General features: G+C 37.3%; 1 protein-coding gene across 1 annotated transcript in view; it reads left to right on the forward strand.

The window, feature by feature from the left end:
* The window catches only part of LOC128653287 (amine oxidase [flavin-containing] A-like), a 412,656-nt gene that overhangs the window by 254,619 nt on the left and 141,278 nt on the right, over positions 1 to 16,759 (forward strand). Inside the window, exons 7-8 of the mRNA XM_053706492.1 lie at positions 553 to 702; positions 6,090 to 6,249. Coding sequence (XP_053562467.1) covers positions 553 to 702; positions 6,090 to 6,249 — 310 coding nt within the window. The remainder of the gene's footprint in view (positions 1 to 552; positions 703 to 6,089; positions 6,250 to 16,759) is intronic.

Consider the following 16,759-nt stretch of genomic DNA (forward strand, 5'->3'; position numbering starts at 1 on the left):
CAGGGGGTGTCAATCAACCTGATCGTTTTCGATCAGGTTGATTTCTGTCCACGGCCTCAGAGCAGGCGGACAAGTTTTGGAGCAGCGGTCTTTAGAAACAAGGGGCCTTAAAGGGACATGAAACCCACATTTTTCTTTCATTATTTAGAAAGAACATACAATTTTAAACAACTTTTTAATTTACTTCTATTATCTAATATGCTTCATTCCCTTGATATAATTTGCTGAAAAGCATATCTCAGTAGCTGCTGATTGGTAGCCTTGTGTTTGGCTCACCCATGTGCATTGCTGTTTCTTCAAAAAAGGATATCTGAAGAATGAAGCAAATCAGATAATAGAAGTAAATTGGAAAGTTGTTTAAAATTGTACCCTCTATCTGAATCACAAAAGAAAATGTGGGGGTTTACTGTCCCTTTAAGCTCCATACGGAGCTTGATAAATATGCCCCTCTGTCTGAATCACGGAAGAAAAATGTTGTGTTTCATATCTCTTTAAAGTCGTCTATATCAAAAATTGCTGTTGCTTATTAGAGGAATTTATTTATTTTGGCAGGAAAGGAAATTTGTTGGAGGTGCTGGGCAAATCAGTGAGAAACTGATGGAAATATTAGAAGACCGGGTGAAGTTACAAAGACCAGTAGTCAGGATTGATCAGTCAGGTGACAGTGTTGTTGTGGAGACCCTAAACCATGAAATCTATAAGGTAAATACATAATATAATAAGGGTTATCAAATTCTTGTAATAAAGCTATAATGACTGCAACTTGTTAGTTTCTAGAAGAAAATTAGCATCACCTCTGATCAAAATAGACTTGCAAATATATTTAAAAATAGTTAATATACTATTTAATTTGCATGTATATCAGTCTCCTGATTCATTCTTAATTACGTGAATATATAATATTTCAGGATTTAATTCATTTTATTTTGATATTTATAGACACTTTATCAACATGATTTTGCTGACTATGCATTTGTTTAATATGTTTTAAAAAATTAAAAAAATAATATTAGTTGTAAAGGATTTTGACCCTTTACGTCTTGTAAAGGGAGCCGACGTGGGGCACAGTTGCGATAAGTAAGCATGTATCTCATGCTGCTGCTGTCAAAAATGATAGTTACTTTGTATACAATCACTGTGACAGCCAGTCACAGTGATTGTATACTGTAGCATAAGGTCAAAGATCAATTGCTCAATAACTCATAAGGACAACACAAATTTCTACAAGACAGTCATTCTCAAGCATAAAAACAAATCTTTTTGTTAAACACAGGAACATCTATTTACAAGAAAGTAAACCTATGTTATCTTGCAGCAAGAAAAATTATTTAATTTTAATGTCATGTTCATATTTTCTTGTGAACTTCCATTCATGATTTCTCATGTAGATAAAGCCTATGTTATAAAGACTATTTTACCAAAAGAGGATTTGAGCAGAATGTAATTTCATTTTACACAGTTACTGTGTATAATATCACTGTGCCAGCCAGTTACAGTGATTGTATACTTAAAATGGAGTCTGGATACTGGCACGCCACAATGCATGCTGGTATAAGGCACAGTAGCAAATAACTGGATACCTCAGGAATGAGGCAGTCCAGTAATAAAAAAGTGACCTATGGTCATGTGATCACTGTGACAGCCAGTCACAGTGTTCAAATGTCAAAAATGACGTCATTGTTTGTTAACAATTGCTTGTCTTGGTCCCTCCCCTTCTGTCCAAGTGTACATATAAAGAAAAAAAAGTGTCAAAATCATTTTAGTTAAGTATTTTATGTATATATTTTTTTTATAAACTTTTATTTTAATGATTTTATTTTAACAAATGTTTTTTTTGTTTTTAACCCCTAAATTTTATTTTCTTCCCTTGGTGATAAAGGGGTTACACATAATGTATTAAAATACCATTAGATAAATGCCCTGGCATGTCTAAATTCTACAAATATATACTTTTGTGTAGCAGTTTTTTAATTGATTTATCGCTATTTAGCTTACAGTCTAGGCATAGCAAATGTTAGCGTTAAACCAATAATTACACCTTTGTAGTATTTGGCCTATATTTCCTAAAAATGACTTGGAAACCTAGGCAAATGGGGTATTCCTAAAATCATGACAACATAATTAATTTATTTAGAGGTATTTTTCTTTAGCTACACAAGTTTTTATAAAAATGGTTAGAAAATTCCTATTAATTGTTTTTTTATATTCCCATATAGGATATCACTAGAAAGGCATGTTTGCCTGTTAAAAAAAAAACGGTGTATAATATGTATGGGTGCACTTAACTAGACCGCAGACAATTAAGGTGAAACCAATAGTGAGCAAAATGACAAAATTGCTTGTGTCCTTTAAGCACGGAAACTGGTAAAACCCTTGGTCCTTAAAGTGAAGGTCCATTTTGAGGAATTAGTGCCCGGTTTTTAATAAACCTATTAAAAACAAGGACACTTTAATTAATCAAAATTGACATTTCACCGCAAGCCGTCTTCGCGGGTCCAAAATGATGAATCCGGCTATCTCCAATCACAGCGTTGCATCAGGCCAAGATTCCCCTGGGGGAAGCTGTGATTGGAGGAAGCCTGATTCGTCATTTCTGACTTCTGCAGAGGCTTTCCGACGGCCGGGGGAATCGCTGGATCGGCATTCAGGATTAAAAGGTAAGTTTTTGAAGAAAACAGTGAAATGTCAATTTTGATGAATTAAAGTGCCCTTGTTTTTAATAGGTTTATTAAAAACCGGGCACTAATTCATCAAAATGGACCTTCACTTTAAGCAAGATGTCCCAAAAAATTATAAAAAAGTATTTGTATTTTGAAATTAAAGTTTTGAATTTAAAAAAGTATTTTGTATTCATGAACTTCACACATTCATAAAGACTCTCTGTCCCCCTTGCACTTCATCCCAAAAACAGTCTCATTACTGCAAATCTGCATCTCATCTCATGTCACTCTCCCTCTTGCTCATACTAGCTGCTGGTGACATCTCCCCTAATCCTGGTCCCCCACAACTCCCTAGCCTTGCACAACCATGTGTGCCTTTCAATAGACTTCAAAAACCAAACTCTAGTAACCTTATTCTCATTCATTCCTCTTGCATCTAAAGCCGCCACCCCCTGCACTCTGGAACTCTCATTCTGTTTGCAACAAGCTCACTTCTATCCATGACCTCTTTATCTCCCACTCTCTCAATCTTCTGGCTCTCTGCTTCAGACACAGCATCCACTGCTGTACTGTCACATGGGGATCTGCACTTCAGCCACACTCCTAGGTCTGGTAATAGACAGGGCGGTGGTGTTGGTATTTTACTTTCTTCTCATTGCACCTTTCAACAAATACAGCCTTTCTCTTCCCTCGCATTTTCTTTATTTGATTCGCTTATTCTCTCCCCTCTCTATACGTGTTGCAGTCATATACCACCCTACTGGCTCCTCAACTCAAGTTTTAGATCACTTTGCTGCCTGGCTACCTTATTTCCTTTCCTCGGACACCCATGCCCTCATTCTTGTCGACTTCAACATCCCTCTTGACAATCCCATTGCCTCCTCTGCAACTCACTTCCTCTTTTGGCCTGTCACAATACACTAACTCTACCACTCACAAAGATGGTCACTCCCTCAATCTGATTTTCAGTTATCGATCTCAAATTTCACAAATTCCCTTTTTCCTCTTTCTTACCATCGTCTCCTCACTTGCAAGATCACATCCCTCCCCACAACTCTCCCTCCCTCTACCCCTTACACCAAACTTCAAAGAAGCATTAAGGCATTAGATCAGCAACAGCTCGCTAGCGCTCTCGAACCTCTTCCATCCCCTCCTTTTCCTTCCCTGACCAATCTATCTGCCACTATAACTACAATCACACACTCACCCTCAGCCCTGGCACACTCCTCTAACACGGTACCTATGCAGATGTTCCCGTACTGCTGAGCGACACTGGAGAAAATCTCAGAGTTCAGCTGACTTTCTTCACTACAAGTTCATCTTGAACTCCTACTATTCTGCCCTTAATCTTTATAAGCAACAATACTTCTCTACTCTCATCTCTACTCTTTCCTCTAACCAAAAACGTCTGTTCTCCCCGTTCAATACTCTTCTCCGCCCACCCCACCTCCTAATACAACTTCTCTCTCAGCTCAAGATTTTGCCAGCCACTTCAATAACCAAACTACCAATCTCCCACCCCCTCAAAAGCTCACAATCATCCAAAACCCAAATAGTCATACATTTAGCTCTTTTGCCCCTGTTACAGAGGAAGAAGTTTATGCCCTTATACTGTCCTCCCACCTCACTACCTGTCCCCTCGACCCCATCCCCTCACTGCTACTCCCCTCCTTCTCTTCTACCCTTACCCCCTATACTCACATACACCTCCAACCTGTCCCTCAGCGCTGGTATATTTCCCTCATCTCTAAAATATGCACTGGTCACACCTATCCTCAAAAAACCTTCTCTCAAACCAACCTCCCCATCCAACTACCACCTTATTTCCCTACTCCCTCTTGCCTCAAAGCTTCTTGAAAAGCTAGTATATGCATGTCTATCACATTTCCTTACACTAAACTCCCTCCTTGACCCACTGCAATCTGGATTTCGTCCCCATCACTCCACAGAGACAGCAATTGTTAAGGTTACCAACGACCTACTTACAGCAAAATCCAGAGGCCACTTCTCTCTGCTTATCCTCCTTGATCTGTCTGCAGCCTTTGATACTGTCGACCACCCTCTTTTGCTCTCTCGTGGTTCTCTTCCTATCTATCTAACCGTACCTTTAGTGTAGCCTTCTCTGGAACATCCTCTTCCCTGTTACCACTTTCTGTTGGGGTACCTCAAGCCTCTGTCCTTGGGCCCCTTCTCTTTTCAATCTACATGTCATCATTAGGTTCCTTAATAAAGACCCATGGGTTTCAATATCATTTGTATGCTGATGACACCCAAATCTTCTTCTCTGCACCAGACTTATCTCCTTCCTTGCTAACCTGTGTCACTAACTGTCTTTCTCATATCTCATCTTGGATGTCCTCTCACTACCTTAAGTTAAATCAAAACTGAGCTCCTTATTTTTCCCCCTTCTTCCAAATTCTCCACCCCCATTTCTCTATAACTGTTGATAACTCCATCATTACCCCTACCCCGCATGCCCGATGTCTTGGGGTCACTCTTGACTCAGACCTTTCTTTCACTCCTCACATTCAGTCCTTGGCTAAAACCTGCCACTTCCACCTTAAAAACATCTCTAAAATTAGACCTTTCCTTACACAAGACACAACTAAGACACAACTAAAATTTTAATCCACTCTCTCATCCTTTCCCGACTCCGTTCTCTCTAGTCTCCCTAGCTGCCGCCTAGCTCCTTTACACCATAATGAATGCATCTACCAGGCTCATCTTCCTTACACATCGCTCTTCATCTGCTGCACCTCTCTGCCAATCCCTTCACTGGTTTCTTCTTGCCTCCAGGATTAAACACAAAATCCTCACTCCGACATACAAAGCCCTCTATTGCACTGCTCCCCCCTATATTTCAGACCTTGTCTCCAGATACTTTCCCTCCCATCCCCTTCGCTCTGCTCACGATTTCCTACTCTCCTCCTCTCTTGTTACTTCCTCACATTCCCGTTTACAGGACTTCTCTAGACTGGCTCCCATCTTGTGGAACTTCCTGCCTCGCTCCACAAGACTTTCCCCTAGTTTTAACAGCTTCAAGCGCTCCCTAAAGACTCTACTAATTAGGGATGTATACAACCTACACTAACCTTTCCTAACTCCATTGTTTCCCCTTGAACCCCTTGGAATTTAAGCCTATGAGCTCAGCTGTTTGTAGATCGCCTTCATAAGAGCTGACTACAACAGTGCAACTTTTGTCAGGGCCCTCTACCCATTTGATTCCTATAAATGTTATCTTGTATACCACCTATGTTTATAGTGCTGCAAAATTTGTTGTCACCGTACAAATACCTAATAATAATAATAATAAGTATCTTATTTATATGGCAGTTGCTGTAAGTGCTAAACCCTAATACTGACATTATATGTGATAGTACATATTTCTAAATCTGTTCTTTTTTGAAAACTAAAATAATATGTTTTTAGGGCAAGTTTATAATCAGTGCCATACCACCATTCCTTACTACAAAGATCCATTTTAACCCCGAGCTTCCAGCAATACGAAACCAGTTAATCCAACATCTTCCAATGGGGTCAGTTATCAAATGCATAATGTACTACAAAGAAGCTTTCTGGAAGAAAAAGAGTGAGTAAAAGAAAATATGTGTCATATTAACACATAAATATATATGTATATAAGCATATACATATATATTTACTGGGAACACACAGTTGCCATAGACCGCAATGTAAAGGCCCTAATACCCCACTCCCGCCAACTTTACCCCCAAAATACTGCTTAGTGCAGTTATTTTATAAAAAAAAATAAAGATGCTGATATCTTTAGTTTTTAATAAAATACACTACACTGTATTTTGGGGCACATTTATAAAATTAACCAGAGATCTGATTTCTGGTTAATTTTATAAGCGCTAATTGCTACCGTGAGCTTGTGGTAGCAATAACCAGCCACTTGTAATGAGTAAATTTGCCAGTTTGCGGGCGCACGATAAATTAGCGTTCCAATTGTAATCTAGCCCTTAATTGCAAATATTATTTACTTACTAATGTTTGTTTGTTTTTTTAAAAAAAGAGAATAACTAATTCTCACCAGCTTACTCTGCTGTATTTTCAATTTCTAATTTACCTTGAATCGTTGCTGGCATTACATAAAGTAATTTAATGGTCGCTGTCTATATTAACACTTTGAAGATTCAAATTAAAGTTTTACGATTGTGAAAAGGTGTGCAAATAATATATATATATATATATATATATATATATATATATATGTATGTGTGTGTGTGTTATCAAATGGATTTATTTCTCTTGATTTCTTTAACATAGCTCCATTTCATTCCTTGCAAACATTCTTGCACGCTCTGCCACCATATACTGTTATCATAGTGTTATCATATATTACTTAAAGTGCCAAAATAATGAAAAAAATCACATGCTCTAATTAGTAAGAGCATGCAATTTTACACTTGCAGTGACCCAACTCTATGGGCCAGACTACGAGTGGAGCACAAACGTTTGCACATGAGCTATAAGGTTTTTTTTGTGCGGGTGTTTGCGCTTGTTGAGCTTACCCCTCGTATTACAAGTTGCAAAGAACACATCACAAATACATTACAAAGTATAGTTCCGCTAATAACATTATCTAATAAAAATTATTTTTATAAAAAATATTGTACACAAATTTATAAGGGCTCAAAGATAGGAGACCTCAGGTGTTAGGAGAAAAAAAGGATAGACAAATGGCTTTAACATAGAGATACATACATATACATGTCTAAAGATGTCTGTGTGTGTACATATGTATTTATATTTGTATATATGTATTTACAGACTTATATACACATATAAATACATATGGACATATATATATAAGTGCATTGGGGCCCTTTGCAGTTACGTAGATGAAAACATGAAGAATCATATTTATGCAATATTAAAATTTAATAAAGATTTTAACTATCTATTTACTGTAAATATTTGTCACTCCAATAATCTACATATAGCAGAATATGTTTTATGTATTTATAAATATACATTCCTATATATATATATATATATATGTATATATCTATACCTATACTGTATATAATCATAAATATATATACAGTATGTGTGTGTGTGTGTATGTATAGGTATAGATATATATTGTAAAAAACAAACATCAGATATAAGTAGAATTGCGATTGGATTTGCGCTAGAGTAGGGTGGTTTTTTCCCACTTTTTTTTCTCCATTGACTTCTATGGGGGAAAACGTGAACACGCACGCGATATTGTATACACATATAAATACATATGGACATACTGTATATATAAGTGCATTGGGGCCCTTTGCAGTTACGCAGATAAAAACATGAAAAATCATATTTCTGCAATATTAAAAGATTTTAACTATCTATTTACTGTAAATATGTGTCAATCCAATATTCTACACATAGCAGAATATGTTTTATGTATTTATAAATATACATTCCTATATATATATATATATATATATATATATATATATATATATATATATATATATACCCACTGTATATATCTGTATATATCTATACCTATACTGTATATAATCATTATATATATATCTGTATATATCTATACCTATACTGTATATATATATATATATATATATTTAGCTGTATATATCTATACCTATACTGTATATAATCATCTATATATCTATATATATATATATATATATATCTGTATATAGCTATAGCTATACTGTATATAATCATCTATATCTATCTATCTATCTATCTATCTATCTATCTATCTATCTATCTCTATATATATATATATATATATATATATATATATATATACAAAAAATTCCAAGGGACACGCACTCTCCGTTGATACTTAATCACCCTTTAATTGGTAAACGTTTTCGGGGTCTCCCCCGTCCTCAGACCATTATAAACACAAAGTCTTACCTCTATCCCATATATAGCGCTCCCACCATCGCAGAACAACGTGAATGTCCGTCGGCGTCCTCCTGAGACAACTGCGCATGCGCAGGGGAGCAGCCGGCATCACCATTTAGACAAAAATCCTAAATTGCAAACAAAAATACGTCACCGTGCCTAGAACACTCCCATCACAACATAGTCTAAATAATAACAGCCCTTGCTAAAGAACGCATAAGAGTATCATATGGATTATATTGACACACAATGAAAAAATAAGTTTATCAACCTTTTTACGCCATGCATTACAGCCCAATATTGTTATAACAGTCACCTGCAGCAAAGTATACATATTAGACTAACATTATTACTACCCTTAATAGGAAGATACAACACCTCGCTAGAGTGTCATGAATAACTAACTACAAGAAATAGTAAAAAGCTAAAAATAGATAAAATTCAGTAACTACAGTTAACCCAACCATCATAGTACTAGAGATGCCTCCCCTATCTAGAGGGGTATTACCCCCCAGATAGTTGATATTTATCCAACTATTAAATCTATCATCTCTAACGGTTTAGTTTTTACTTTATTACTTTTTACTGTGAATACCACCTACTCCAATGAAACAACAATCCACAGCACCAAATATAGTTAAAAAACTTTAGAAATTTATTGAGTTACAAACAAATGCAACGTTTCGGGAGCCATTCCCTTAATCCTGCATAGAATTAACAGGTGTGTACACAGCCCTTTTAAGGCAAAAAATCTTAACCCTTCACAAGCTGTTAATTATTTGCTATAGCATAGCACCACCTAGTGCATAACATATAATACTACATCATACTTAAATGTATTACCTAGCTTTCTAGACATATATTCAATGTTAACACCTTTATTTTATCTTATGTACAAACCTATTAATAAATCTAAAAACAATGCTTACACACAGCAGATACCTTAAATATTAAATTATCCAAAGATGATAAAACTTACAGAAACACTGCATAATCAAGTTCCATATTTAAACCTATAGGGGCCATAGCATTAAGCTTATGAATCCAAAATAATTATTTTTGTTTCAACAACTGTTCCCTGTTACCCCCTCTACGTAGCCTACCTACATTATCAATTACTTGCCACCTAAGTTGGCTGATACTATGGCCAGCCTCCACAAAGTGACAAGAAACAGGGGCATTTAAATCCCCACATCGAATATTAGACCTGTGTTGACTCATCCTATCCCTTACCTTTCTAGTCGTTTCCCCCAAATAAATCTTAGAACAGGGGCATTTTATTAGGTAAATGACATAGGATGGGTCACACGTGAAATGTTCCCTGATTCTGAATTTTTTCCCTGTTAAAGGGTGTACAAAATCTTTACCTTTAATGACCACATTACAACTAGCACAACCCAAACAGAGGAATGTGCCTGTGTTTTTAGTAGTAATATATGTCTGTGCCTGTACTTTTCTTTATCCCACATCACTCCTTACCAGCCTATCTTTAAGATTAGATACTCTTTTATAGGCCATCATTGGGGGATCCCTAAAGGCTACAGCATCAGGGTTACAATTTTTGAGAACATTCCAATGCTTATATATAATCTTGGAGATATCTTTGCTATATGGATAAAATTGTGTGACACAAACCATCCTCTGTACCACCGGTCACCAAAGAAGAACCTAAAAAGGATAAAGAGTCAAGGTGCTGTTTGTGTGTTGTTTAAGTGAATACCACCTACAGTACATTAGGTACATAGGGCCTGGAGTATACTACAAAAAACACTGGAAATCCAAGTGTACATTCAGACACTTTGGTACAAGGGTATCCAGATTGAAAATCCACCTGGATTCTCTTTGTAAAAGACTCTTAGCCCTATCGCCACCTCTAGGTTTAGCTGGAACGTGATCTATGATGTTGTAACTGAGGTCAGTGGCAGTATGCTTAAATTCCAGGAAATGCCTGGCCACCGGCTGATCAGAAGTGCCATTCTTAATGGCTGTTCTTATGGCTGAATGGTGGTTTGCCATCCAAGTCCTCAGATCATCCTGGGTCTTACCCACATAGAAACACCCACATGGAGATTGAGTGGATTTGAAATTACATGGTGGTTATTTATCAGAATATCACCGAAAGTCATTTATTCCAAAGGGCTTCCGTATTAGGAGCGTACCTACGATTGGTAGGAATAACCCCACTTTTTGTATCAAGTGGTGTGGTATTTTGAATAAAGCTTAATTGGATTGAATTTTATTAGTTATACAGGAGGTTGGTGGACAGCTGAATAATTTGGAGATTGAAATACAAACCTTTGAGAGTGTATATCTACCTAAAATTTCCAATGACACCAGTGACACCTGGATTGATAAGTTACAACAACAGGTATCTAACTAAGAGAAAGAATTGATAGCATTTAAGGAAAGGAAATGGGATGCAGTAACATCAGATTATAAGGAGAAAAGGGTTTATAAGTGGCTCCTAGGCCCTCAAGAAAGGGGTTATTATAATAGAAATCGCTGTCAGAGGGTGTTTAAGCCAAGAACATTAACTACTGTTGATAGTTCTGATAACAGCTCAGACAATGATGGAACTTTAGACCCCAATACAAGTAGCCAGGGACAACCAAGTATGCAAACCCAGTCAAAAAACATGCGGGGCAGAGGCCGCCTAGATGCCGGGGGGGACATGACACAAGGGCAAGAGGACGTCCACTGAGACAATGGCACAAGTAACAACTCAATGTACAAGTATCATTATGAACCTTAGTTCACACATTCTTTCAGACGCTGAGAGGAGTGTACTAGAGAAAGGTTTCAAATTTGTGCCTACAACTTTTTCTGATGACTTTTCGGTACATGTTGATATGTACAAGTTCCAGAGATCTTTACACCTTAAGGAACATTTTGGTTGTGAAAAAAATGATAAAAATAAACAACAAAGCTTCAGACGGAAGGGTAAATTTGACCCAAAGAGAGTAATAATGCGAGCATTAACACCTATACCAGGATGGCCAGGGAACATATGTTACAGAAACAACATGCCCTGAAGGGAAAGATCCATAATAATTTGAGCAGTATTGAAAGAAATGCCCTAAGGGATTTACAGATGAATAAGAACCTTGTGGTAAGGGAGGCTGATAAAGGTGGTGCCCTAGTACTCCAGGATTATGCCAACTACAGGGATGAAGTACTTGGTCAGCTTTCTGACACCAAGGTGTATAGACTACTACCTCAGGATCCAACAAAGGTGTTTAAAACTAAGATTGATGAGTACTTAGATAAACTATTACAACTGAATATGATCCCAATCTCTGAGGGACTATTTGCCTGTTGAATATCCAATTGTTCCAGTGATTTACATCATACCAAAGGTCCACAAGAACCCTACCTCTCCACCAGGTAGACCAATTGTTTCTGCAAGGGGGTCTATCCTGCAACCCCTTGCAACATATGTCGTTTCCCTGCTACAGCCCTTGATTCGCAACACAGCATCATTCCTGTTAGATTCAATATAATTAATTAAACAACTGAAAACATGGTCAAATTTTAATGCTGATGATATACTGGACACATTGGATGTGACCAGTTTGTATACAATTATACCTCATGAGGAGGGGATGGCTGCAGTTCTTTATCATCTTTTGAAATATCCTTATGTTGGACCTCCGCCTGATGTCATTATACAATTATTGGAATACTGTCTAAAGTATAATTATTTTAAATTTGAGAAAGGTTATTACCTGCAAACATCTAGTACAGTGATGGGGTTCAATGTGGCCCCATCCTATGCTAATCTTTTTATGGATTGTTTTTTTTGAGACAGTTGAAACAACACTTTTCCATGACCACAGAGTGATCTTTTTTAAGCGGTATATTGACAATTTGATTGTTATTTGGCGAGGGGATCACAGTGAACTTAATGAATGGTTCAGGGATCTGAACGGTGTTAACCCTCAGGTCCAATTCAAAATGAATTATCACCAGTTACATAATGATTTTCTGGATATTAGGATTACGAAAGGTCCTGAAGGTTTTGGTACTACTCTATTTCAGAAGGAAACTGATCGTAATTCCCTACTTGAAATATCCAGCTGCCACCCTCTGAGTCTGAAACGTGTCCTTCCAGTTTCACAATTAAAAAGGGTTATCCAGAACAACACAGATACTACTAAGAAGGATGAGCAGCTTTTGCAGATGCAGCAGAGATTCAGACAAAGAGGCTATGGCCCCAACCAGTTACAACCAGCAGTACAAGCAGTGGATGGCCTGACACAGGCACAAGCCCTACATAAAAGTGAGAAAGAAGAGGAAAGGAGTAGGATGATTTACACAACTACATTTACCCTGGAAAGATTGGGTTTTTCAAGGATCCTAAAAGAAAACTGTGATATTATCTCTTCTGATAAAACTCTACCGTTAACCCAGCTGGAACCTCCTATGGTTGGGTTTAGGAGAGGGTAGTCCCTAAATGATTTACTCTTACGGTATGATAACAGGGAAAGTTATGTTCAGAAAACATGGTTGAGTACTTCCAAAAAAGGTTGCTACCGGTGTAGTGGTTGCATTACCTGTGGAGGACTAACCCAGAGCAAACATTTTCTCCATCCATGGACTAATAAAAAGTACCTTGTAAACTACAGGGTTACATGTACAACAAGGTTTATCGTGTATTTACTACACTGTCCATGTGGGCGTTTCTATGTGGGTAAAACCCAGGATGATCTGAGGATTAGGATGGCAAACCACCGGTCAGCCATAAGAACAGCCATTAAGAATGGCACTTCTGATCAGCCGGTGGCCAGTAATTTCCTGGAATTTAAGCATACTGCCACTGACCTCAGATACATCATCATAGATCACGTTCCAGCTAAACCTAGAGGTGGCGATAGGGCTAAGAGTCTTTTATAAAGAGAATCCAGGTGGATTTTCAATCTGGATACCCTTGTACCAAAGGGTCTGAATGTACACTTGGATTTCCAGTGTTTTTTGTAGTATACTCCAGGCCCTATGTACCTAATGTACTGTAGGTGGTATTCACAGTAAAAAGTAATAAAGTAAAAACTAATCAGTTAGAGATGATAGATTTAATAGTTGGATAAATATCAACTATCTGGGGGGTAATTCCCCTCTAGATAGGGGAGGCATCGCTAGTACTATGATGGTTGGGTTAACTGTAGTTACTGAATTTTATCTATTTTGAGCTTTTTACTATTTCTTGTAGTTAGTTATTCATGACACTCTAGCGAGGTGTTTGTATCTTCCTATTAAGGGTAGTAATAATGTTAGTCTAATATATGTACTTTGCTGCAGGTGACTGTACTCTAGACAGGGTATAACAATATTGTGCTGTAATGCATGGCGTAAAAAGGTTGATAAACTTATTTTTTTATTGTGTGTCAATATAATCCATATGATACAATTATGCGTTCTTTAGCAAGGGCTGTTATTATTTAGGAAATGTTGTGATGGGAGTGTTCTAGGCACGGTGACGTATTTTCGTTTGCAATTTTAGGATTTTTGTCTAAATGGTGATGCCGTCTGCTCCTCTGCGCATGATCAGTTGTCTCAGGAGGACGCAGACGGACATTCACGTTGTACTGCGGTGGTGGGAGCACTATATATGGGATAGAGGTAAGACTGTGTGTTTATAATGGTCTGAGGACGGGGGAGACCCCGAAAATGTTTACCAATTAAAGGGTGATTAAGTATCAACGGAGAGTGCGTGTCCCTTGGAATTTTTGGATAAGGTGTGTGCTGGGTCCTACACTTTGACTTTGTGTATATATATATATATATATATATATCTGTATATATCTATACCTATACTGTATATAATCATCTATATATCTATATATAATATATGTACATATATATTTTTATATATGTATGTATGTATAGGTATAGATATATATTGTAAAAAACAAACATCAGATATATGTAGAAATGTTTTTTTTGAATAGATGGAACATATTATGTTATGTAAAGAACATTGGAATATAAAATATTCATATTTTCAGGTCAGGTTAGCGCACATGAGAATATGCGATTGGATTTGCGCTAGAATAGGGTGTTTTTTTCCCACTTTTTTTCTCCATTGACTTCTATGGGGGAAAACGTGAACACGCACGCGATATTGTAAGTTTGGCTTTTTGCGCTCGTCGTGTTAGCGCACGAGTGAAAACAGTTAACTTTCAACACATGATACGAGCGCAACCTGAAGCACGCAAAAAGCTTAGTTCTATTAGCGCTCCACTCGTAATGTGTCCCTATGATTTTAATTCCTACAGAAGGGTTAAATACTGTACATACGGCTAGATTACAAGTTTTTGTCGGTAATGGTGTGCAGTGCTAACGCACAGTTTTTCCTTACCGCTCACCTACAGTAATGCTGGTATTACGGGTCTTTAGAAACCCGGCGTTAGCCGCAAAAAAGTGAGCGTAGAGCAGAATTTAGCTCCACATCTGACCTCAATACCAGCGCTGCTTACGGTAGAGGTAAGATGGAATAACGTGCTCATGCACAATTTCCACATAGGAATCAATGGGGCAGAGCCAGCTGAAAAAAAAACTAAAACCTGCAAAAAAAAGCAGCGTTCAGCTCCTAACGCAGCCCCATTGATTCCTATGGGGAAATAAAAGTTATGTTTACACCTAACACCCTAACATGAACCCCGAGTCTAAACACCCCTAATCTTACACTTATTAACCCCTAATCCACCACCCCTGACATCGCAGACACCTGCATTATATTATTAACCCCTAATCTGCCGCTCCAGACACCGCCGCCACCTACATTATACTTATGAACCCCTAATCTGCTGCCCCCAACATCACTGAACCCTATATTATATTTATTAACCCTTAATCTGCCGCCCCCAATGTCGCTGTCACCTACCTACAATTATTAACCTCTAATCTTCTGCCCCCACCATCGCCGCAACTATATTAAAGTTATTAACCCGTAAACCTAAGTCTAACCCTAACCCTAACACCCCCCGAACTTAAATATAATTTAAATAAATATAAATAAAATAACTACAATTAACTAAATTATTCCTATTTAAAACTAAATACTTACCTATAAAATAAACCCTAAGCTAGCTACACTATAACTAATAGTTACATTGTATCTAGCTTAGGGTTAATATTTATTTTATAGGCAACTTTGTATTTATTTTAACTAGGTAGAATAGTTTTTAAATAGTTATTAACTATTTAATAACTACCTAGTTAAAATAAATACAAATATACCTGTAAAATAAAACCTAATCTAAGTTACAATTACACCTAACACTACACTATCATTAAATAAATTAACTAAATTAACTACAATTAATTATAATTAAATTAAATAAACTAAAGTATGAAAAAAACCTAAATTACAGAAAATAATAAAATAATTACAATTTTTAAAAAAATAATTACACCTAATCTAATCCCCCTAATAAAATAAAAAAGCCCCCCAAAATAAAAAAAATCCCTACCCTATACTAAATTACAAATAGCCCTTAAAAGGGCTTTTTGCAGATCATTGCCCCATAGTAATCAGCTCTTTTGCCTGTAAAAAAAATTACAATACCCCCCAACATTAAAACCCACCACCCACACATCCAACCCTACTCTAAAACCTACCCAATCCCCCCTTAATAAAACCTAACACTAACCCCTTGAAGATCACCCTACCTTGAGACGTCTTCACCCAACCGGGCAGAAGTGGTCCTCCAGACGGGCAGAAGTCTTTATCCTATCCGGGCAAAAGAGGTCCTCCAGACGGCCAGAAGTCTTCATCCAGGCGGCATCTTCTATCTTCATCCATCCGGAGTGGAGCGGGTCCATCTTCAAGACATCGCCGCGGAGCATCCTCTTCTTTCTGACGACTAACACTAAATGACGGTACCTTTAAGTGACGTCATCCAAGATGACGTCCCTTTAATTCTGATTGGCTGATAGAATTCTATCAGCCAATCGGAATTAAGGTAGAAAAACCCTATTGGCTGATCCAATCAGCCAATAGGATTGAGCTTGCATATTATTGGCTGTTCCAATCAGCAAATAGAATGCGAGCTCAATCCTATTGGCTGATTTGATCAGCCAATAGGATTGAACTTCAATCCTATTGGCTGATTGCATCAGCCAATAGGATTATTTCTACCTTAATTCTGATTGGCTGATAGAATTCTATCAGCCAATCGGAATTGAAGGGACGCCATCTTGGATGACGT

Source organism: Bombina bombina, chromosome 3, assembly GCF_027579735.1.
Source record: "Bombina bombina isolate aBomBom1 chromosome 3, aBomBom1.pri, whole genome shotgun sequence".
Taxonomy (NCBI): domain Eukaryota; kingdom Metazoa; phylum Chordata; class Amphibia; order Anura; family Bombinatoridae; genus Bombina; species Bombina bombina.